The sequence below is a fragment of the Symphodus melops genome, assembly GCF_947650265.1.
Source record: "Symphodus melops genome assembly, chromosome: 8".
NCBI lineage: Eukaryota > Metazoa > Chordata > Actinopteri > Labriformes > Labridae > Symphodus > Symphodus melops.
In genome coordinates, this window is record NC_136698.1 from 16,973,074 (window position 1) to 16,996,952 (window position 23,879).

Genomic DNA, 23,879 nt, shown 5'->3' on the forward strand with positions numbered 1-23,879 from the left:
AAGACATTTCTCTTTATGATATATAAAGGGGCAGATTTTAAACCCCGTTGGAGAAGAATTTGAACATTTTGCATCACCTGCTTTATTCTTACAGTTGCTGTGACAAGCTCCATTCATGTTAATCGATAATACTTAACCTTCCTTTGAATTAATTTTATTTTTTTAAATGTTGACGTGCTCTTTTAACAAACGGTTACATTTTTTGTTTTTATGTAAGCCATGTGACTTTTTTCACGTCGTGTATTTTAGGAAACTAAATTTTACATAAACACATTTGGAAAAAAAAAAAAAACATCCACGCTTCTAATTAAAAAAAAGAAAATCCGTGTTGCTTATATATTTACCTTGGTTTGTAAAAGATAAAATAAATGTATATTTCAAGCATGATCCTTCGAATAGCATTTCCCTTCTTAAATTAGATTTGTTTTTCGGACAGGGCAACATTTACATTTCATTTAAATATATCATGTATTAAAGGATATACATAAAAAGAACAGTGTAGAAGGACACGGTACAATATGCTCAATTAAAATGCAGACACACTGAACTATTTATGAATAATAAAATGTCAATAAAACAACATCATTTTCTCTTACGGATTCTAATCAAAGAAAGACCACATTTAACAGTGAAAAAAGAATTTATTTAAGGCGACCTGTCGTCAATTTTAACACACTTTTCTTAAGTATGTTTGAATACATCCAGCAGACTTGAAAGATGCACAATAAACATGTAAACTTCAAAACGAACTAAAACACACTGAATACAAGATGCGCAAAAAAAAAAAACAACAACTGAGAAACAGTCATGAATGTGTCAAACGGATCTCTTTTAATGGCTTTTAAAACAGGAATGTTATTTTATGATAAGGCTCGGTCCTTCAGTATAGGCTACTTTGTGTCTTCTGATCTAAAACGACTCAATTTTATCACAGGATATACAAGTAATCTGTTGAATACGTCTTTGGTAAAATTATAACTATAAGTCCGTAATAAAAAGGAATAGAAAGGGACTTTGTGATGACATCACACTTGTGTATAGGCTACTTTAAGACGAACCTGTCTTTATACGGGAAAATGTATAGTTACTTGTAATTGTTCAGGGTTTAGAGGGCGTAAAATGTCTTACATATAGCGCTCTAACCCTGACGCAAAGTTGGCCGGTCGCATGTAGCTGTTGTTGTAAGAGTTCATGGGGCTTGAGAGGCCCAGTAGCTGCTCTGTGTGATCGGCACACGAGCCTGGACGCAGGGCCGGCAGGGGCAGCCTGTTCCCGGAGCAGTACACCTGAGAGTTACCGGGGGAGAAGCCGGACTGCGTCATGGCTGGCAAAGTTGGAGGGGAGGCCGGTGAGGAGTATGGGTATGCTCCACCAAGGTTTGACGTGATGTTCCCGGTGTTTCTGCTCAGCATGTTTGCTGAGGGGTTAACAGTCTGGGTTTGGAAGCACGCGGAGGGGTCGGAACCGGTGACTGAACAGCTGGAGGTCATGGTGCCGAGGTCAGCTCCACCATGCAGCCCCAGAGCTTGGGAGTTTAGATCTCCACCTTGTACCACTGTCTGCTGGCTAATGATGTTGTCGATGCTGAACATGCGTGGCTGGGCTTGTCCAGAGGTCTGGTAGTGATGCAGCATGGCAGGATGCGGGGATGTGGTGGTCAGTTGGGACCCATACCCAGACCCTATCCCTGCGTACAGGGTGTTGGGGTACGTAGGCCTGCCCATAGGGGTCGGTGTGAAGGCGCTGGAGCTCTGCATGTACCCGGGATAGGTGCTCACATCTGTGCGCTTGAACCTCTTCCTCCTCCTTAGAAAGCTTCCGTTATCAAACATGTCCTCAGCCGCCGGGTCTAAAGTCCAGTAGTTCCCTTTCCCGGGTCTGCCGGGCTCACGGGGGATCTTCACGAAGCAGTCGTTCAGGGTGAGGTTGTGGCGGATGGAGTTCTGCCACTTCTTTGAGTTTTCTCTGTAAAAAGGAAAACGCTCCATTATGAATTTATAAATGCCCCCTAGGGTGAGCTTCCTCTCCGGCGAGTTTGCGATGGCCATGGCGATGAGGGCAATGTAACTGTAGGGAGGTTTGCCCCTCTGGACTGGCCTTTTCCTTCGCCTGCTCCCTCCAGTGGGCAGGTGCTCCTCAGTCTGCCCCAGTGCGGCTCCATCCTCTGTATTGGGGCTGCTCCCCCGGGGCTCTGACTTGATCAGGATGTTGTCCTTCGACCGAGCCTGCAGCATGAGAGGCGGTGGAGGCAGCGGAGAGTCCAGACTCACGTTTGGGGACATGACAACAGGACTTGCCTCTGCGGGCGAGTGCTGCGTCTCTGCGGTCATGTTGCACATGCCAGAGAAGTAAGAATAACTTGCCAGATTCATAAAAGAAACAAGATAATTATCCTTTAAAAAAAAAAAAAAAAAAAAACAATGTTCAGATAGGGGAGTATGCCCTTTAGAGACACAGGTGACGAGACACAGCTTTCGACATAAATAGCCTCTGTGTGTCCTGTCCTGATGTCTGGGTGGTTTGTGTCAGTCCAGGTGAGAGGGAGGCGTTGACATTTATATAAAGCAGGGCAGGTGTGACGTCACTAGCTAGAGGCAGAAGGAAAAAAAACCTAAAAGGACATTTCAGTTGCCGACCCCCAGACCCATGATATCCCTATTCAACAACAAAATCATGCTATCTTTAGATCTTTCAAGTTGTTTTTCTGTCATTCTGTGGATACACTATTCTGTTATCTGTCCTTCCTAAAAATAAGTTTTTAGAAAGGGAATCTAAGAAAAAAGGGCTTTTTAGCTCACTGTTTGTGGTGAGATAAAGCTCATATGGCCCACAGTAAATACCCATAATTCCTGCTTTAGTGATGAGCTAAAGGCCAACGTTGAACATTGAAAGATAAGCCACGAACAGAGATTTACTTATGACCCCTCCATCCCTCCCTCTATGTCTCTATATCGCTCTTTTTCTCTCTCATCCTGTTCCCTCGCTGCTTTCACTGCCAGATCTGTGTATATCCTGGACAGAAACAACACTCACAGAGCTGCTCTGTGCTACTCCAAACCCAACAGCCAATCCTCCAATTGAAAGATAAAAACAAGCCACTGAAAACAAGCAATTGAGCTATCAAAGCTTTTGGTGGAAGAAAAGTAAATATCCCTTTATTTCATTTTCATTTTTGAAGAGTGAAAATCAAACAGACCCCTGGCCAGAGAGACGAGGTGTTGTCTTATGGATTTTTAAGTAAAAACACACTTCTGCACACAATTGCTTTGCAGGCAAGACCCTTTAAACACAAACATGATAGTGCTTCTAATTGATACAGGCAAATAGAGGGTTGGAGGTAATTACAAAAGTACACAGGGAGGAGACCTGCTGCCACGATCAGAGTTGTTTTTTGAACTGCTGTGAATGTGGATCCAAGACAGACTGGTAGTTCAAATTAATTTTCTTTCCGGTCCTGGACAAAGAGTGTTTTGAACTGTCAATAGCACCAGTTCTAGCTTTTAAAAGTCTCAGGGAAACTATGTCCTGTAGTTAAAGAGTCCAATGCTTTATCTCAAGTTTGTGTGAGGGCTTACTAAGAGCTTTTTTGCATCCATTAGATAGTCTTCGCTGTGATTTGGAGAAACTTAATATGGAGTCATCATTCAGGAGAAACACTTGGTGAGAAGGAAATACTCATTCCTGTAACACCAGTAAACACGTGTGATAAAATGCTGTACCTCCAGACAGTCCCACATTACATGTTAGTAGATTCCCTCTTCATTACAATTACATAACTTCCAAAGGGGTGTCAGGCAAAGCTGAAGTGCGAAGAGTTTTCTCTTGGTTAAATAAAATGTAGGCATGAATTTGAAATTAATCATCTCATAATTGTAATTCTGGGATGAGAGACCCATTTTCCCAAACGCATGTGCTTTAAATCAAAGTTCCAAACCTTTGTCACACCCATTGATGAACCTGTTCCTTCCTGAAGTTTCCTGTAGGCTACATTTTAGAAACAAAGCCCACACCTTTGGTTTTAGTGGACATGAGTGGATGTGTAGGAAGAGCACTGGCCTCAGCTGCAAATAAAAGAAAAATTAGGTTGGTAAGTTATAATTTCCCATAAGATCCTCAAATGGTCAGCCGTCATTGTTGATGACGTGAGAAAGAACGTGAATACCATCAAGAGGAAAAGACCATTGGTCTAAGATCTAGAGAAAGTAACTTATTTTTTTAATAAATGGCGTATTTGTGTACCATTTTATATCCCAGTCCCCCAACTTTACAGCCTGCTACCAATTCTTTTGTAGAGAGAGCTATGATGGGTATACTTATGATGCCATGCTTGCTTAAGGTGGTTAGAAAACAAATATCCATATTGGTCAATCAAATCCTCCTTGTGATGTAGTTTGGCCAAGAAAGTATTTTTAAGCCTTGGACGCCTTCCTTTCCAGATCTACAGGCCATGCTGTGTATAAAAAAATATGATGGCCATAGTCATTCCAAAGCCATTAATCATAACCACACAGTTTCCCCATCATATCTCTGCCAACACACAGTAAATAGTTACCCACCACCCTCACAGATTGATCTACCCCTCCCAACCCAGCCACAGCTCAGACACCACTAAGCCCAGCTAGCTACTCACAGCCAGTGGCTAACAGCTTCAGACAAGCGTGGGAGCGGGGCTATATCCAAGCAGGATCTGCCCTCAGAGCTGCCAGGTCAGGCAGGACAAACAGGGGCTCAGGCCAGGAAATAGTCCCTCTGCCTCAGGGCCTGCGGCCTCTTACTAATCCCCTCTCCTCCTAAACCAGCCCACTAGAGCCTCCCTGTACCTCATTGCACCTCGATGCTCTGGGTGCACACTTGTACAGGACGATCAGTTAAAATATTTTGGACCAAGGTATCTAAATACCAACTAGCAGATGCATGTAGAACTGTGTTTTTTCTTTTCAAAAATGTTTTTTCAAATGTATTCCTCCTTGTTTATTCACAGTAAATAAACAGTGGTTCGTGTAAAAATAACATCTAATTGACAAAAACCTGTGAGGAGTAGAAACAAAGTTGTCTAGTCTTGATTTATTATCCAAGTAAATTCCTATTTCCTACTGATTTGCACAAATTAATCCATGCATCTGTTTTTCCACTTGGACCACGGTAATGCACTTTATACTGTTATTAGCCAGGGTTCAGGGTACGGCTACTCTGATTTTAAAAGGCACCAAGAAATGCAAACATAATCCCATGCGCTAGCTCGCTTCCACTCGCTGTTTTTTTCTCATATTGATGTCAAAATTTCAAGGATTTATATTGTATTGCTGTAAACTACAGTATATACAAAGTATATTACTTTTTAACTTTCCTGCAGGGCCTTATTGAAGATAATTGAATATCTGTGGAAGCAGCTCTGCTGTTTCTTTCCGGTGACAAAAGTTACAGGGCCTTTGAAGTCTGAGCCCTCAGTCCATTGAGCTCTCTACAGATAACAATTAGTCAGGTCACGTTTTAAGCTTCTTTTAAATCCTGTTTTGAAATAGTCTTTTCTGCTATCTTGAGCCTGTCTTTTGTCTTTAATATGTTTTATACAATTGATTTTTTCTTACTGTATTTTTTGTAACACACTGTAACCTTGTGAATAGTGCTATATAAATATAACATATTTATATAAATACTGTTACATATATCATTAATGACTTTTGCATATATTTAGATTTTATAACTATTCTAGAGGGACATGCAGAGTTGCTGAATAAACACTTAGAATTCAGTCAGTCGCAAAGTGGCTCCAGGGGACAGAGAGGTGTGGGGTGCATGAGAAAAAGAGGGGGAATAAAAGAGTGAAAGACAGAAAAGAAAGAGAGAGAGCAACATACGAGAGAGCGCAACCTTTTTCTTGCTCAAGCTCATCAAGTACGGGCCAGGGCTCCTGAAAACGCAGGGATTACCAGGGTGCTCGGGCTGTCCTGGCCTGGGCCGCCTCTGCTCACTCCTGCACTGCACGCTACAGTGACCTGCTAAAGCACTGGACATGGTTCTCACACACATGCACACGCGCGCGCGCGCACACACACACACACACACACACACACACACACAACCAGTCATGCTTGATGTATGGTACTCAACTCGCTTTTGCGAAGTATTCACATGGATGCTTAACAGGCACAAAAACATTGATACAATCATAGTCTTTCAAAATGCAAATCTACGACATAACCAGCAACTATATTCTGTGAAATGAAAATAAACATTTTTTATGCAACAAATAAAAGTACCTCCAATGTATTTCATTGTTGTTTTCAGCCTCATTTTAATAATAACTGTTAATTTCACACATCTAAGGAAACATAACTTGCTTGGTATACAAAATAAAAATCATTAATCATACACATACAGTACACATGTGACCTGTAATGCTGTTTGGGACATAGCCTACTATTCTTCAAGTTTTGTCTTGTATAAACTACCCATTGCCCTCAAGACATCCAAAGGAAATCCCCCTGCCTTCAGCACTGCAGCAGGGACGCAGCAAGGTTCATCCGCCAGACTGAACACAAAGCTGAGGTCGCATCCTGTGAAGCTAATAACAGTAATTAAACAGTTAGGAGGTGAGAAATGCATGGATGAAGTAGCTTAAGGTCATTTGATGGAGATTGGGGTGCTGCTTTGAAACACGTAGCTCATCTCAACAAAGTTTTTATAAAAAAGACAATTGCTGCTTTAACATACAGTACTTCTATGTTTCACCTATGAACATGGGTTGAAAGTAATAGCAAGATTGGTTACAAAATCAGATGAATATCCATTTAAAAATACACTGATTGACTGTAAGCCTGACTTATGTCTTTCAAATCATACAAAGGTAAGCGAGACGTCTCCTCTCCGTCTCCCAACACGAAGAAACCTACTTCACAAACAGTCCTACTCTTCCTTTTAATAATTGCCATTTAGAAACATATAGTAACTTGAGTTTCTTCAGATCTCTTTATTTTTACACATTTGATGCAACTTTGAAAAGAGTCAAGCTAGCAGTAGAAAAAAGACATTTAACTTAGTGTAGCATAATGTTTGAAATAAGACAAACCTCTAACATGGCAACAGATATCAATGAAGAGTGGTATCAATCTTTTTTCCTTAGTGTCATCTTCTTACTGAGCTAATTACAAGTGCTGGTGACAGATGTGTTTAAATTCAACTCAACAATTATAGCTTCTGTAGCCATTGTTATGACTTTCCTATATAATTGGATTTGGCACAAAATGGCAGAATTGACAGATATTGTGAAGTTAAGATGTAAACACAGGTTTACCATGGTCAGCCAACAAAGAGAAGCTTAGCCACTTAATACTAGGAGTCACTGCCTGACTGTTTTAGGCCATCCCTGTAACAAAAGCCTCAAAGACAAGAGCAAACAGTGGAACTCATACACCCATCTGCCCTGGAGAGTGGAGGTAGCCAGTAACAAGAGAAAAAGTTGTTTCTCTGGTGAAAGGAAATGGCCTTTATCAGAAAATGTATTTCTTTTTTCCATGTAAGATCTCTATAAATAAACAAAAAGGAATACAATGGCTCATTCAGCACATTTGAGTACACCAAGGATTACAACTCGGTCAAATCCCTTCTTAAAGAACTGTTAGATACAGAGCAGTGTGATTTAGTTCAGATATTACTAAATGCTTTTGGGCCTGTTGGCTTTACTGTTTGAGGCACTGTGTATTTGAAGCATTCCTGTAAGACTATGTGGACCAGACTGGCAGACTGGGCTGTGATGAGTAACAACTTACCGCAAGGGGAAGAAGGGCTGGCGTGTGGGCTGCACTGTTGGGTTGTCTGTGTGTGGGTTATCATGCGTGCATGTATGTGTTAGAAGAGCTGACAACAACATGCCTTTCATTCAGAGCATGGATTACAGCATTTTGATCCTGCATTTATATTGGCCCTATGTAAAGTGGCACAGCAGAGTATCAGTGAGGTCACAGTGACATAAATGAAATCCGATGTCAGAGTTTCGGAGCAGAAAGACGTGCAAAAGAGGTGGGCTTAAAAAAGAGACAAGGACTTTCATTCAGTGGCTTCATGTGTCCTTATTGTGCTGTCTTTCAACATGCACTTTTCACAATTTCACATCTGTTCCTCTGCATTGGACGGAAGTTTCTCATTTACGCCAGAGAAAAAGAAAAAAAAAGCATCTTACCAGTAAATTATTTATGTTTTTTTTCATCACAAGGATTACTGGTGAAATCCAAAATAGTTCATACTGCTCATATCGCCATCATCAACTTCACTTGTTGTCCTCCTCAAAGCAGCTTTTGGTTCGTGCATTGCTTGGTGCTGAGAGATGGACAGCCAACTTTTGGACACGCAGCAGCCAGCCTCAAAGCTTTATTACACTGGGAGGGAGAGAGGAGAGCAATGATAAGACCCGGCCTTTACAAGGACTGATAATATGCACACACATCACGTTTGGCACGCACACACACATACCTGTACAAATACAGGCATGTGTTTGTGAGAGATTTGTTTGAGTGCCAAAACATTCAACCTTATACTAGAAAAGTAATAAAGTAGAAGGTCATCATAGAACTACCTGGATGTTTACCATCGTATGCAATAACTGTTTAAAGATTAAATCAAACATATTTATAAGAACCCACTGTGGGATAAATTTGTCATTTTCAAATTAAAGCCAATATAAACCCAGGGAAGCACACTTTAGTTGTTTTTCATTTAATTTGGATTCCCAATAACTATGGGTTGGTTTATGCCACAACCTCAAGCTGTTTATCCATCCATGTCTGTAGAAATGGCTGAGGACCAAAGCGGCAGACCAGTGTTTACCTCTCAGTCCCACACCCGCTCTCTCCCCATTGTCTCCTCTGTCGCCCAAGTCCAGCTCAGACAGGTGGGATCAGCACCTATTATGTTCTTTAAGACTCATGCACACAACTAGCGTCTAACTGCAGGTGTAAGAACTTCCTTAGCAGATACCAATACTCATGGTATGAGGCTGTATATGCAGGTTAATGCACATGAGAGGAATCCTCAAGAAAAACAAAACAAAAAAACTAAGCATATCCTCCTACATCCTGGCTGGCTGGAGCTGGTAAAACTGGTATGGGCATATTTAGCAGACAAAAAAAGAAAACTTAGAGGTGTTTGTCTTGTTTTGTACTGAGGATAAAACTGTCTGTGAGTGGACTTGTGTCCTGGCAGTGAATGATGCAGACCGTTACACCCATCTAGTGGTTAGGCCTACTTATAACACTATAGCTTTTGTATGTGAATGAAAATGAAAAGCAGATCATACAAGGAAAGACAACTTTGAAAACACATAGCTTCTCAAAGCCTTTTGGATGATAACACTGTTTCTTTAAATTGAAAAATCTCTCTCCTTTTACCTAAAATCCAGACACAAAGACCTGTTTCAGACATATGTGGAATCTGACTATTGACAGTGTGATAGTGAATTGGTCTCTTAGATCAAACATTTCAGGTTTAGTGCATTACGATGAGAACCTTTCTTATAAATAAAGGGCTTTCAGCTATTTATCTTAAAACCCCCTTGTTCAGTGTGGTTGGGGCTGTCACATTCATTTTTGTTGTAATAAGAACAATAAAAGTTTAGATATTATTTGGAATACCACCACCAACACACACACACACACAAAACCGCACACTTTTTCAACTACATGTAATTAAAAACATTGTATTGGATCTATTTAGCTATAATTTCATATTTTGCTTTTGTAAATAAAATATAGCAGCAAAATGGTGTGTACTTCCTGAAGTTTAAACTTATTGGAACAAAATAGGACAGTGATGAACCTATAAAATGGTGCTGAAATTTGAAATTGACTTATATGGTTCCCTTTGGAGATAAAATAAGCAGTGATTTATTTATCATAATTACAAATATAATATGTTTATGGTCTTTTTGTTTGATGGTGCATGTTGCAGTTTTCATGAGTTTCCTGGTTTAAAGGACAGTGGGACAATGGTAGAGCTTCAAAATCCCCTTTAAAATCTAATGAACCGAACATTATTACATTACAAACATTAGGAACAATTGCTACGACACCCAACCCCTCCTTCACAGTCAGAAAAAACATCCAATCCAAAACAAATGTAGGAAGAAGATTACCGGAACAAAAGTATGACTTCATGTTTCCACCGGATTTTAAACTATGCCACACAGGCGGGTTTCTTCAAAACAGTTATGGCGTCGAGAAGAACATCAACAGTGCCAAGTGGGTTTAAAAATGCATCTGCCGATTCCAAAAGGTAATTCTGCTGTGGTGATTATGTTTAACCATTTTCACTGTTTCTGCTGCAGTTTATTATTTAGTTTAACTTGGACTAAAATGTGTCTCTTTAATGTGCCGTACATCGTATAATGTTATATTCTTTGACGGACTTGTTGTTACAGCTGGATCCATGTAGATAATAAACAGGGCATAAAACGAGTTAAATAAGGCGTCTTCCTCTAAATTAAAGGACAATGGTACCTTAAGATTGGCCGTGTGAATTTTCAGCCTTTGGTTCATTTCAGCTCCAAAACGGTGAACACTGCAACCAAACCCAACAACGGTGGAAATGGGAAGAAACATGTTAAATGTAAGTATCAGCATTTCTTCCTCTCTTAATCTCGCAGGCTTACATTTCTCATAAATCTTCTTGGTACCACTTCTCAAACAATTACTTTATTACTCCATATCTTTAAACTGTATGATTTGCTCTACTTTGTGCGGTGATCCTGCAGGCTTGATAATATAGATTATAAAATATATAAAATGTGCCTTTGTAGGAAAGTTATAACAACAGTGTCAGTCTTGACACATATTCCGGTTTATAAGCCACAATTACATGATCAAACAAAAACAACAGAAGCATGCATATATATATATATACATACATTCTTTTCTGTGTATTGGTAAGACATACTTGATTGTCACGTGAGCTCAGAGAAACCTTCTTGGTTGTTAAAACAGCATTTCTCAAGTCCAGACATCTCAGAGTAATCTATAAGGGTTGAACTCTTATTAATGTAATGTCTTATTTGTAAGAAAAGTGTGGTCAAATGCTTTGTTAGTCCAATGCTGGAATCCAACTCTCAGGGTTCTTATATTATTGAGTAGATGTGGAAGTCAAGTTTGGCAGACTGACGGCTATGCCTCCAGAGAATCGATTAAATCTGCAAAAATAATGTGTGTAAGCTTCATCAGTTCTTCTTTCTATTCCTCGTACTACCTTTCTTTTAATCTTTAGCAAGTGGGACGATTGTTAAGTCTCGATATATGCAGGCCGCTGAGAAGACATCTCTTTCCAAGGTAATAATACTTTTTGGTTATTGTTTTTTTTCCCATGTTTCATGTTACATGAGTTTTAAAGCATCATTAGAATCCGTCAAAGCTCAACCATTGTCCCACTGTTTGTTTTTGTAATCGTCCCACTTTTGATAATCACTTCTCTTTGTGTACCACTGTTCCTGTCGGCAGAGTAATTCACTAACTAACGAGTCAGTAGCTGTGCCACCGAGGCCTCTTTCACCTAAACCCTCTGGTGTCAAACCGAGGGTGGGCACTCCACCAAGACGCTCGATGGCCCCCCATGCTCTGGCAACAAGTAGGTTCTACCTATGAACATCATTGTGAACGTCAAGTCAGTGATTAGTGATTACAGTTCTTGGTTTTATGAAATAAATAAAAAGGAGTCATGTGTCAGGTACCTGTGATGGGCTCTTACAACTCTTATATTAACTTCTAAGAAGTTTCCCTGATTAAAGAAAGTCTTTAGTTTCCGGTATAAAGGCTTAACTGAAGGCTAATAAATCCTTCCCCTGATTTCTTGTTAAGCCAAGAAATGTTGTAAATAAGAGTTAGGCTAATGTTAATGTTATCCTTCTTCCAGCAATGATGTCACGCGAAGCCGAGCCGTCACTGCTGGGGAAAAGTATTCTGCAGTCGACGTTCGCAGAAGGATCCTGCTTTCGACCAGATTTTGATATGTCTGTCATTAAAGGTAAACGGACTCAACAACCTCACATGCTTTATTTTCAAATGGAAGTACCGGTATTCTGTTCTGTAATCGCATTTTTTTTCTCTCTCTCTCTCTCTCTCTCTCTCTGCAAGAGAAAACAGTCATTGAAGGTGCAGTTGAACCCGAGAGAAATCCAGAGACTGAAAAGAGGCTCATTGAGATGCAAACATTTTTACTGGCCTATCTGACAGCTAAGGTGAGTTCGTCAGTCTGCTAGGCAGGGAGCTGCTTTTAATGTACGTACTCTCTTGAATGGTGGTTCCATTTTTAGTTTCATGCTGTCCTCTCATTGGGTGTGGAGACTTATCCACTGTGATTTGTGTTTGGAAAATAAACATGTTGTCACAGTTTTATGTCGTGAATGTACAGACGTCATTTCTTTGATCTCTGACTGAAGATGGAGAGCAACACTGCGAAGCTGAAGTTGGAGGCAGAGGCCAGGATTCTGCAGGAGGTGGAGGAAGTAGAGGCACTGCATAAGGAGGTTCACGAGAAGAAGAAGCAGTACCTCCTCATGGAAAAGAAGAGGCTCACAAATGAGCTGCTGGATATGCAGGTCAAGGAGCCTCTTTCGTTGTAAAATGTTGTTGCTTGCAGAAAAAGTTACATGAAAGAACAAAACGAGTTTTGAATCACGGCCCAAAGCTTTGTTAAAGTTTTTAAGAATCGCATTTCTCTGATTATTGAAGTAAAATACTGACTCTGTGCATATGTCAGAGATAGTGTACAATTCTCATTCTGCTATTATTCTCATTTTTCAAACAGATTGCTGCCCTGACTCCTGTAGCAGGAGCCGCAAAGCAGTTCACAAAAGATTACAACACTTTTGCCTGTGCAGTTGACACCACCCGACACGAGCTGCCTGTCAAGAATTTCTACATTGATGACGACAGAAAGGAATTTCTAGGTTGTTTTTCCAATTACTGTCGTTGATTTTGTTAGCAATTTTAATAGCTTTTATGTATATGGAAGATGTTTGATCAAGGTCTCAAAAGTGCTTCACAAAAAGAATTGACACATATTTACACAGAAAATGTGAAGTATTTTTATCAACAATTAGAATTTTATAAATAGAGAACGCAAACATTTAGTAATCTGGATTTCAACATGTAGCTCAGTCCATAGTTTGGGAGTACAAGAACGGCCCTTCATCTTCAAATAGGCTCTGCGTACAACCAGCAAACTCCTATCAGCTGATTTAAGAGAGAGCAGCCAGTCCCAGAGGGGGTTAGAAGGTCAACAATATATATATCTGGCCTGGTCATGTCATGCTTTCAAAGTTTGTACTACAGTTTTTAAATTAATGCAAAGAGGTCCGGATTAGGATTATGTGGTTGGTTTTTTTTGAGCCCAGTATTATTCTAGCCACAGCAGCTTTGACCAATTGAAACCTGAAAACTATCAGTACAGAGGACATTAAAAAACATCTCAATAGGGCAAATAAGATCACTGCAATTTTGTAATTATTTAGTTTTTTAGGAAGTTTTGAGATTCCCGGGAAGGCAGGTGGTAAGTAATCAAGAGGGTCCAAGGCTGCATTTCTAACAGGACTACAAAAGAATGTTCTCCTTTGTCAGCTGCGAAGAGAAAGTCCTGTGAAAGTCTGTTTCAGTACAGTGCATGACCCTCAAATCAAACATATTTATCCAATATGTTGTTTGTACTTAATTACTGAATAACAAGAGCTGCACCGTCACTACTGTGTTCTATTTTATGAGACTTGCCCTTCTTAGTAAATTCTATCCGTCTATGGTTATGTCTAATGCTGTCCATCTCCAACAGTCCTTACCTCTTCAGGTGAGAGAGACAGGCACTGATAAAACAAATACAGCAATCTTCATTGTAACAAAATTAAGACATAATCTTACCTCTGCAAGTATCGACGTGCTGTAGAAGATTACTGTTATTAGTACAAATTTGGTGTTATTTATTTTATTTTTTTTACAGGATATTGCATTTTAAACAATGGTGTTTTTGATTTGAATTGTATGTCACAAGCCAATTGAAAGTATATAAGCATATATAAAGATTATGTACAATGTATCTTGTGTACCTTCATAAATGCTGAATTAAATGTATTATATATTTTGCATGGGGAAAAATGGAATGATAATCTTATCCCTGTGTTTCCACCTATTTTAGAGAAAGCTGAAACCTGCCTAAAGGAATGTGAGAAGTTGCTGGTGGAGTGCATAGATGGAGATCACAATGACAACAGTGCTTCTCTCGAGTGCCTTCGGGACATGAAAATGACATCAAAGGACATCAGTCTGCAGCTATCAGGGTATGAACACACTGTATATGAAGAACTCTGAACCTGATAAGGCCTTAAATAGTCTGTTTTAATAGGCTTTTTTTCTCTATTTTTCTTTTTGTATTTTCTAGGGCATGTTCGGAGTTACTTGAGATGTCATCGTTGGTGTGCCGCCATACAATCCAGGTCCAGCAGGCCTCAGAGGAAGAACAGCTCGGGGCTGTAAGAGCTCAGGAGCTCTACTGTCCAAAACAATGATGGAGTACATGCACTTTGGAAACCCTGTAACACCATTTTGTCTTTATATTTGTAACATTTGTGTCTTGTTTTAATGTGTAATCTAATGTCTGTTTTCTTTGGAGAAATAAACAAAAACAAACAATAACATTGTTCTGTAATTAGTTTAGAAAAAGAATACTGTCCAGTTGATTATAAAAACTAAGTGGTTGTTATTTATATAGTGGTTGAGAGGCGACTGTAGGAAGACAGAGTAATCATGTCCAGCAATAGAAAAAGCCTCTAATTTAAAGAGCCCGCTTTTTAGTTGGAAACAAAGCCGTGAATTGTTGTGCGTGGCCTGTGGCGTCCCGGATGTGACTTCACATCCAAACATGAATGACACGTTTCTATTGGACGATCCTGAAAGTGACGACTGGTGTTTCTTTGAAAGTCCGGATGAACCGCAGAAGAGCTCCTCGTCGCACGTGAGTGTGTTTGTTTTACTATGTGTACGTTTAGCATTACGCTGAAACTCAAACCCTGATCAAGGGCTTTAACGCCGTTTGTTTAACGCTTTGTTATCGTGTGTCACGTGTCTTCAATGAAACGCTCTGCCCTCATTTATGTGCGCGGTAGCTAACTGCACAAGCTAGCCTGTTGCCTGCTTACCCACTGTTATTTAAAGATACTCAAAGCTAAAAGGCTAACAGCTGTAGAAATGTTGCTTTGCTTTACTTGTATTCTTTATCTCTGAACAAAAGCCAAGATAAAGTGAGCATCGATAAACGAAGCCATCATTAAAACGGGGTGTCATTTGAGATGCACTGTTACCCAAGAAGACATCTTCAAAGTTTAAATAATCTTAATGCTGTAAACTTGAACCTGCAGTAGGTTAGTACCATGCATTAAACCACTTCATAGAATGAAAGGAAACCATACCAAGTCAGTAATCACAAGCAGACTTATACAAGAGCTTGCATTTGTTTTGGTTCTGTTTGCTAGGTAGACGAGATGCAAACCTGGTGCTGATGCTTGCTTTCATCCAATTTTTTGGACTACATTTTCAGTTGTTAACCATCCTGTTTCCCCTCCAGCTTTCACTCTCAGAGGAGGGGTGCGCAGTCAGAAGGACAATGGAGGCAGAGGAAAGAAGAAGGCAAAGCACAGATGAGAGAGGAGAGTCGAGAGCACCAGGGGAAAAAAGAAACATTGCCAAGGGGAACATGTCAGACCATGTGTCCCACTCGGGAGTTGCGAGACCGCGAGGCACAGCACCGTCTTCATCGCTATGAGATGTTGGCAGGCACAGAAAGAGACAGATTGCCCAAGGGAGACCCTTTGCGTGCTGTAAAAGAATATTCCAGACCAGCAGCTGGGAAAGACTCGACTAACCCGACTGATCTCCGGCCACCTGCTGTGTTGCTGAAAGCTGTGTGTTACCTGATTGATGATATTGCTGCGTCCACAGACCTGCACCCTTGGACTGAGGCTAGTACTCATTACATATCTTTTCCCTTGTCACTGATTCAATAATGGATTAATTAATAATAGTTTGGTGAAGAAAAACTGGAACTCACGTGTTAATGAAGTATTCAGTTAGAATTGTGTTGATTGGTTTTATCGATGCACCCTTAACAGTTTAGCATCGTTTGAGTTTTATTATATCTTAACTGATTTACAAAACATTATTTTACATGTCTGTCAATTGTTCTTTAAAGATTCTGAAATGACCGACTTTTAAATGATATTCAAAGTGTAACTATTCAGCTTCTGAACGTGTTTGTCTTTTCTTAGCAAAACTGACAACCATAGTTTGTTTCTAACAGAGTAACAAAACTGTTGTTCTGAATCATGGATACTTAAAAATGGAACCCTTCTCAGGGTACTGTGTAATTGTGCTTTTCTTTCTTTTGCTTCTAGGTGTATAGCTTCGTCTTTGATCGCCTTCGCGGTGTGAAGCAGGATATGATCATCCAGAGGGTTTCTGGGTTGGACTGTGTGGCCATCTTAGAGCGCACAGTGCGTTTTCTTATTTACTCCTCTTACCAGCTCTGTGGAGAGCCACTGCGACTCTATGACCCGCGCATTAATGACATGCACCTACAGGAGAATCTGAGCTGGCTGTTGGACTGCTACAAAACTGGAACCGAGCTGAACCCCAACCAGGAAGAGTTCCAGGCTCTTGGTCTACTGTACAACTTGGGTTGGTTAATACTTGAGATTTTTCCTTGGTATATTATTTGCATCCATATCGCTGCATCATATACATGAAACACAGAAGGTTTGACTTTTGGGAATCCAGTCCCCCAAAAATACCAGGCAAACCCTGTCTGTGTGTGACAGCTGTTTTGCTGAGGCTCACATCAGGCCGGTAGCAGCTACTGCCAGCACAATCTTTACAATTTTATTTATTTTTGATAGTGACCTCAATATTTGCAGGATCTGTCCATTTCTTCACAAACTTCATTAATATTTAGTAAAGACAGTGATCTGAAATGGACACAAAAATGCAGTTTTTTGTTTTTTTCCCCCCACAACATAAAGATGGACCCTGAAACTTCACTTCTCATGTTATCAATATAATTACCTACAGATCCTTTCAACAGTCTAGCTTTTCCCTAGAACTACAAGAAGATTGTTGCCTCATCTTTTCTTCAGATCATGTATCGGTACAACACTGCTCCGATGGGGCCATGTGGCGCAAAACATAAAGCAAGGTTCCAGGGTGCACATAGGATGCTCTGGCTGGCAGCGTGGCCAAGATTTAAGTTGTCATTAGTAACAAGAGTCACGTCAGTTGATGCATTTCAATGTGAATGAAGAGATGTTGTAACTATCATAATCAAAGGCAGAATAACTGCTGCCAGAAGTTGATCTTAAGCTATTACTGGGCTTAGAAAAAAATAAAAGGTCTATTACTGAAAATGTTAAATTATCTTAACTAGTTAAGGTAAAAGGGTTATTGCAACAAAAAAATCCAATGTCTTGTTCCTCATCTCTCCAGGTTCCACTCGTGTCGCACAACACATCATGGAGCTCCCTCAGCGGCTGCGCAGCTCTCCTGCCATCTCACTTGCTCTTTCCATCAACCAAGCTTTCTTGGAGCGAAACCCTGTACGCTTGCTGCGACTGTCTCGGAGGTTAAACTTCCTGCAGTGCTGTGCGCTGCACCGTCACCTGGTGACCTGTCGGAGAGATCTACTTCTTATATACAGTCACGGACACAGCAGTTGCAACTGCCGCTTTCCTCTTGATAGAGTGGCTCAACTCTTGTCATTAGACACATCACTTACGACCCAACTCTGTCAGGTGTACGGAGTGGAGGTCAACCAAGACCACCACGTGGTTTTCTCCAAGGCTAAGTTCACTGAGCCTGAACTAGGAAAACTGCATTGCAAACTGTATCACAACATAGTTGCTGAAAAACAAACTGACCTCACCATTGGGAGGATCATTCATGGTTGCTCTTGAGACAAACACTATGGTTAAAGCAGTAACACAGGTGTGAACTTCATTTGTACTAAAAGGAATGTGTTCCTTTTAGGACAAAGAGAGATCCTGCTTAAAGAAACTTCAGCAGTGCAGCTTTCTGCTTTTAATCAGTTTGATTGACTAAGCCTTGAAAGCTTCTGTGACAGGTGCTCATTGTCAGTGTTTTACCAATGAAATGCTTTGGATTCTACATGTTCAACGTAAGTGGTGCTGTTGTTGACTAAGTGTCTTTTACACTCTACCCGAGAGAGGCTGGACTGATAATAAAAGTTCCTTTGTGTACATGTTCCTGAAATACTTTTAAGATGTGGAAAACTTTTTTTTTTAATATAAGTGGTTATTTCGATGATGTAGAAATGTTTTATATATGCAATACCATGTTTTTGTAAAATACATTAAAAATGATCCTGTGCTACTGTTAATTTATGCTAATTAAAGCATTACCTCAGGCATTTCAATTACATTTTCTTTGTTAAGATGAAAGGGATTACAGGTAGTTTGATCCTGCATCTTAACGGTGAAGGATTGTGTTGCGGTTAAGCTCATTCACCACACGGGAGCAGCAGATATCTGTATGTCGTCAACACACTCCAGCGAGAACAACAAATTCAGAGACGTGCATTTAGATCATTCTACTTAAAGTGGTTCCTATTTCTCTTACAGACTTTCTTTTTCACTATATTGGTGATCTTGTGATGTTGTCCAGCGCGAAATGACCAATTGCAACATGTTGACGTTTTGAGATGTCAACTGACCCATAGTCTTTGAACTGCAGGTAATTTATGGTGGTCTCAGTAAAGACACTGGGGTTAGTCATGCTCCCTCCGCAGAGAAGTGAGAGGAGGTATTGACGTGAATGAATCGGAGCCTGACGCCGATCGCCTCCTGATTCGCTGTTGCAGGAGCGGAAAAGAAGATCCCTAGGAGCAATCGAGGAAGCACGAGTTACACGGATTTGACTTGTCAAACGTTGTTTTTTTTCTTCTGAGGCGTTCTTTTGCTCGCTGCTGTTGGGAGAAGGCTCACAATTTGTAATGCTGAAATATGAGAGAACGGAACCGGGGCGGGTGAAGGCACATGGGAGAGGACTGTCCGTGTAGCCTTCTCAAGGCTCTAAGAGGGGAAAACACGATTTGCTTGGAACTGGATTTGGCGAAGTGGGATGTCTACAAAAAAGTTGATCTTGGGCTCCGGACGAAGCGCTGCACACCTTCCAAGCCAACCAATGTCAATGGATAGATAGAGTTGTAGACGCAGACTGTTAGTTTCATTTAACTTTTCACAGAGTTGGAACCTTCAGAGGAGAGAGTCTTAATAATCTTGGCTTCTGATGCCAAAATGTTGCGATTATCTTTGACAGCTTTGAGTCTTTCATGGACTTTGTTCATTTGCAACGTGAGCAGAACTTATGCACAAGAAAGACAGTAAGTATAAGCCCGTGTTTGCATGCGTTTTCTGTAAAGGGTTGTGTGGCGCTTTAAACCTGTAACAAGCATTTCGATACTCTTAAGAACGTTACATCTAATGAAGCACTTCTTCAGCCACAAAGTTTCAATGTCAACGTATTGATCATTAACCGTTAGAAACTATTTGAGCCTTTTTACTAAATGTCTGTAGCACATGTCATGTTCTTTTAAGGACATCTGGGTCATTAGACCTAAGAGCACTGAAAGGGATATTTTCATTGGTAGCCTGCACCCAAATGTTCTGATTAAGGCCATGGACTGGATTATATGCAGCTTTTTCAGAGTTTTTAGTCATGCCAATTAAGATAATAATAGTATTTAAGGTAATTTATGTGTTTGACAGTAGGCTTTCTCATTCTGTTTATCCCTCCACACCCAGAGACAAAAGAAGTTAATTGACTTTTGGCACTTTGGTCCCATCACTAAGGCTACTGTCAGCTGCTTGGGAGCTGAACCCATGTGACAAAGAACTGACAAAAACAAGACAAATCTTTCTAATGCTCTGGTCAGCTCTTAGCTTTGTCCAAATTTATCTTAAAAAACAATGAGAATTTGAGAACATCAAGTCATGTGACTAAAAAATGCATCGTCTCCACCACCTGATCCATGCTCATCCAAAATCTGGTTAAACTCACTGTAGATCAAATGTTCAAAGTCAATTTCCTCGTATTATCTTCCTTTTGCCCAAGCCTTATTTTCCAAGGGATTTTCTCATGACTTTCTCTCTCTCTCTCAAGAACTGCAATTGCCTCCGGCTGAAATTCTGTAGTGCTGTAATGCCAACCACCTGATCTTTCTCTCAAGCATGCAATTGGGTTTGTGCTCAAGGCTTTGCTCAATTCTAATTTGTTTGATCTTCGGTTAGGTTTGTAGGGGGTGAGCAGGCCTTATGCCCCGAAAATAATAGTTGGAATGACCGGATAGGGACTTAAACAACCACACAGATATTTTGGTTTGCATTGTTTGAGGTAAATAGCAGTGATTTTCCCAGTCACTACAAAACACATGACACTTTACATATACTGTAGAATTGTGTTATTTCATCTAAAGATCCCCAGCATCAATCCATCAACTAGCACGCTCTTTACAGTGTAAAGGAGTAACCTATTTTTAACAGGCAGAAACCTTGTGCAGAAACTGACTGATTGGTGAACAGCCATCTGCCAGCAGCAGCTGGTCCAAACTCCCCCAATGGTGATTCTACAAGCTCATGCTTACAACTGCACTCATTATTCTTACTTTGCTACCTGAGAGATAAAGCCTCTGCACCAGATGATACATTGCATTTAAATTTTGGTTTTTTTTTGCGGGGACAGTGATCAGCATCACAAAATAATTTTTGCTCCGTGACCTCAGTGACAGGACCCCTTTTCTCAATTAAATGTGAAAGTGACTGCAAAGATTCTCAGTTGCTGTTTTGCAAAACAGATGCCAAGCTTCTGTCAGACATGCTAGACCACCCAAGGAGAACACGGGAGCGGAAAGCTCATTGGCCAACAGGTACTACTGTGTCCCTGCTAACCATTGCAATTAAACCTGATCCTGCCACACAAATCCATGTGGAATGTCCCTGTTTGGACAAGGGTTTTTATTATGAATAAGTTCATGTGGACAAGTTGTGCTGGTCAGGGATGGAGTGAGAAACAGCAAGTGTGATGTGTGAATATTCTTTAGATTCACCTCTTAGACTTCTTTAGAAACAAAATCACATTAAATCCAGAGTAGTGAAGTGTGTATCAGTGCAGTGGTAACAGTGTACTTACACTATTCACAATATGAGGATTAAGGATGTTATTTACATGAGTGCTCTTCCTATTTGGTATGAATTCTAATTAAATAAGTAATAGTTCCCTTTGATATTACTATTAATAAATGAGAAGAAGCACCATTTTCATCAGTGTAATATTTATTACCCCAACAATTAAGACAATAACAAAGATAGCCCCAAATAACCTAAATTGACAAAGTCAGTAGCGGGTGTTTCCACCATTTGCGGCAATGACAGCTTGACAGCGACGTCTCATGCTCCTAACTATCCTCATGATGTTGTTCTGAGGCAATGTGTTCCACTTCTCCACAAGTGCTACACACAGTTCTGCCAGGTCACATGGGGGTTGGAGTGCGAGCATCAAGTTGCTGCTTCAGACGTGGTCCCAGACGTGCTCTATGGGCTTCAGGTCAGGGGACATTGGTGGTCATACCATATGAGGCACTCCTTGTGACAATTCTGGCTCGATGTGGTGGAGCATTGTCATCCATGATCATAAAGTTTGGGGTGTGCTGGTGGAATTAGGGGATGATGATGTCTCTGAGGTAAGAACGTGCATTGACTGAGCCACCTACAATCACCAAATCTGTTTTGCGCTGACTGGTGATGCCTGCCCACACTGTTGCACCTCCTCCACCAAAGTGAACCCTGGGGATCATGTTGACCTCGGCAAATTGCTCACCTTGCCTTTTCCAGCAACACTCACTACCGTCATTTCTGTGCAAGGTGACCCGACACTCATCAGTGAACAGGACGGTAGACCACTGCTGCATTGTCCAGGTCACATGGTCTTTTGCCCACTGCAAACGGTCACAGCGGTGTCTTGGTGTCACTGGAGTCACCTGCAACGGTCGTCTGGCATACAAGCCAAAGTGGTGGAGTTGGTTGTGAATGGGTTGTCTGGAAACCCTTGTACCCGTCACTTTTCGTTAACAGGCCTGCAGCTGTGTGGCAGTAGCATAACTGGTCATCATTGCCATCACTCATGGGGCTCCACTCGTGGGTCTGTCACAAACACTGTCAGTAGTTCTGTGTCTTGAGACACACCAAGTTCACGAGCAACATCTGACTGCCTGCTGCCAACCTGAAGGTGCACTATGGCCAGGTGGAGCTGCTCGTTAAGTGACATTGCGTGTTCATGGCTGCTTGAATGATGAACTGGGAATGACTTACTGACAATAACAGCTGTTTATACCCCCAGAATGTTGAAATTGATGCAATGTTGAAAAGGGTTGTCTTTTTGTATTTTTTGGTATTGGCCCCAATATGTAAGGTACTTAGGTATTGTACACAGTGAGACCATTACATGGAAAACACAAAATGAGGTGTGTCTGTCACTCTAATACAATTGCCTCCCTATCCCAAAAATCACTGAAGTGAAACAAATACCTTATCTATGAAACCCACTGAGGACCTCACAACATCCCAAACTTATTGTGAGTAGTGTAAATGCAGAGAAGTGATGCACTTAAGTTATGTTAAAAGTATTCGTTCTCTGACTTGTTCCTTATCTTCTGCCACCAACTTACTACTTCCCCCTCCTCTTCTGTGTTCTCTTATGTCATCTACTACAATCTCAACTTCTTCCTCACTCCCCTCGCTCTCTTCCCTCTTTTTCTCGTTCTTTCCCCGACCCCCTCCTTCCTCCCTTTTCACCTCTCAGGGGTTATCTGGTGGCTGCCCCCTCTGTGTTTCGAGCAGGCGTGGAGGAGAGTGTGAGCGTTACCATCTTTAATGCAAAAGCAGAAACACGTGTCCAAGTGCAGCTGGCGGTGAAGGGGCAGGCGGTCGCCCACAGCCATGGCTCTGTGTTTGGTGAGGACAAACCCTTGATCTAAGGTTGCCCTGGGACAATGCAACATTTTTGGGAGGAAAACTTGAACTAACAAGTTGGAATATGACACATTTCTATTTAATGTAACACATAAAAGGATGTTGACATCTCACAGGGAAACATACCTGGCAAAACGCATTTCAAAGAGCAACAACAGCGAGAGCAAGCTTGACCTCTGCCCTGGTGGTGTTCTGAACAGATATGGCTTTCATACACATACACTTTACGTGGAGGCATCAGTTTGCTCCATCCCACCACCCGCTTTGTGTATACAGTGACTGATTTGTTTGGCAGCACATTAATAAATGGTGCTAGCTCTACCTCTGTGTGGTATAGAAGACTGGCTGTAGTTGGATTTCTCATTGGAAATCTCGAGGTCAGCTCGGCCATAGTCTAGTATAGCTAAAAACAAAACATTGGAAACTTTGATATAAGGATATAAAGACAGGATAAGAATATACAAATGTGCCTCATTAACCTATCTCGTTGTTTCCATTTTAGATAAAGGCACCATCAAGCTAAAGGTGAGTCTGACTGTGTGTTGTTTACATAGTATTGTACTGAAGTGCATACGTGCCGCTTTCCAGAGATGTTAAGAGTGCATGGCACTGTTGCGCCATGACAGCTGCACAGTAGTGAGAGCCCTCTTGTCCGTTGTGTGTGCATTCCTTAGGCAACATGCAAATCAACACTAACATTATTTGTAATGCAACATCTGTCTCTGCTCATTCATTGGGAATAAGGTAACAGCCTCAATATAATATGCAACAGCTGTTGACGTGCATGTATGGTCCGCCGCCCCCGAAGGCTGGAATAGATCAATCT

The 23,879-nt window shown here is 40.9% G+C and overlaps 4 protein-coding genes across 6 annotated transcripts in view; 3 read left to right on the forward strand and 1 right to left on the reverse strand.

Moving 5' to 3' along the window:
• Nucleotides 1-828: 828 nt before the first annotated feature.
• On the reverse strand, nt 829-2,372 carry foxe3 (forkhead box E3; the record flags this gene model as incomplete). The annotated part of the gene is made up of 1 exon (XM_079350512.1): nt 829-2,372. The coding sequence occupies one exon, from the start codon at nt 2,370-2,372 to the stop codon at nt 1,125-1,127; it is 1,248 nt and encodes a 415-aa protein (XP_079206638.1). The 3' UTR covers nt 829-1,124.
• A 7,772-nt stretch (nt 2,373-10,144) lies between these two features.
• On the forward strand, nt 10,145-14,660 carry haus8 (HAUS augmin like complex subunit 8). Its single transcript, XM_079350371.1, has 10 exons — nt 10,145-10,266; nt 10,535-10,599; nt 11,251-11,312; nt 11,481-11,607; nt 11,893-12,003; nt 12,114-12,217; nt 12,419-12,577; nt 12,787-12,928; nt 14,164-14,305; nt 14,407-14,660. The coding sequence occupies exons 1-10, from the start codon at nt 10,202-10,204 to the stop codon at nt 14,531-14,533; spliced, it is 1,104 nt and encodes a 367-aa protein (XP_079206497.1). The 5' UTR covers nt 10,145-10,201; the 3' UTR covers nt 14,534-14,660.
• Nucleotides 14,661-14,877: 217 nt separating this feature from the next.
• Nucleotides 14,878-18,438, forward strand: sac3d1 (SAC3 domain containing 1). Of its 2 annotated transcripts, none has more exons than XM_079350506.1 (4): nt 14,878-14,979; nt 15,589-15,982; nt 16,415-16,697; nt 17,499-18,438. In XM_079350506.1, exons 1-4 carry the CDS (start codon nt 14,891-14,893, stop codon nt 17,963-17,965), a joined length of 1,233 nt encoding a protein of 410 aa, XP_079206632.1. In that variant the 5' UTR covers nt 14,878-14,890; the 3' UTR covers nt 17,966-18,438. The 2 variants fall into 2 exon arrangements, with proteins under 2 accessions (XP_079206632.1, XP_079206633.1); XM_079350507.1 differs by lacking the exon at nt 14,878-14,979 and adding an exon at nt 14,986-15,385.
• A 468-nt stretch (nt 18,439-18,906) lies between these two features.
• Nucleotides 18,907-23,879, forward strand: part of cpamd8 (C3 and PZP like alpha-2-macroglobulin domain containing 8) — a 43,682-nt gene continuing 38,709 nt past the window's right edge. For both annotated transcript variants that reach the window (XM_079349850.1, XM_079349851.1), the window contains exons 1-3: nt 18,907-19,410; nt 22,884-23,035; nt 23,556-23,578. In XM_079349850.1, the coding sequence (XP_079205976.1) occupies nt 19,325-19,410; nt 22,884-23,035; nt 23,556-23,578 (261 nt within the window). In that variant the 5' untranslated portion in view covers nt 18,907-19,324. The remainder of the gene's footprint in view (nt 19,411-22,883; nt 23,036-23,555; nt 23,579-23,879) is intronic.

Coding starts and splice junctions, on each gene's coding strand:
- haus8 (XM_079350371.1), top strand. CDS start 10,202: ATGGCGTCGAGAAGAACATCAACAGTGCCAAGTGGGTTTAAAAATGCA. Junction 11,608..11,892: donor CCCCCATGCTCTGGCAACAA/GTAGGTTCTACC, acceptor TCCTTCTTCCAG/CAATGATGTCACGCGAAGCC. Junction 12,218..12,418: donor TGGCCTATCTGACAGCTAAG/GTGAGTTCGTCA, acceptor CTCTGACTGAAG/ATGGAGAGCAACACTGCGAA.
- sac3d1 (XM_079350506.1), top strand. CDS start 14,891: ATGACACGTTTCTATTGGACGATCCTGAAAGTGACGACTGGTGTTTCT. Junction 14,980..15,588: donor AGAAGAGCTCCTCGTCGCAC/GTGAGTGTGTTT, acceptor TTTCCCCTCCAG/CTTTCACTCTCAGAGGAGGG. Junction 15,983..16,414: donor ACCTGCACCCTTGGACTGAG/GCTAGTACTCAT, acceptor TTTTGCTTCTAG/GTGTATAGCTTCGTCTTTGA.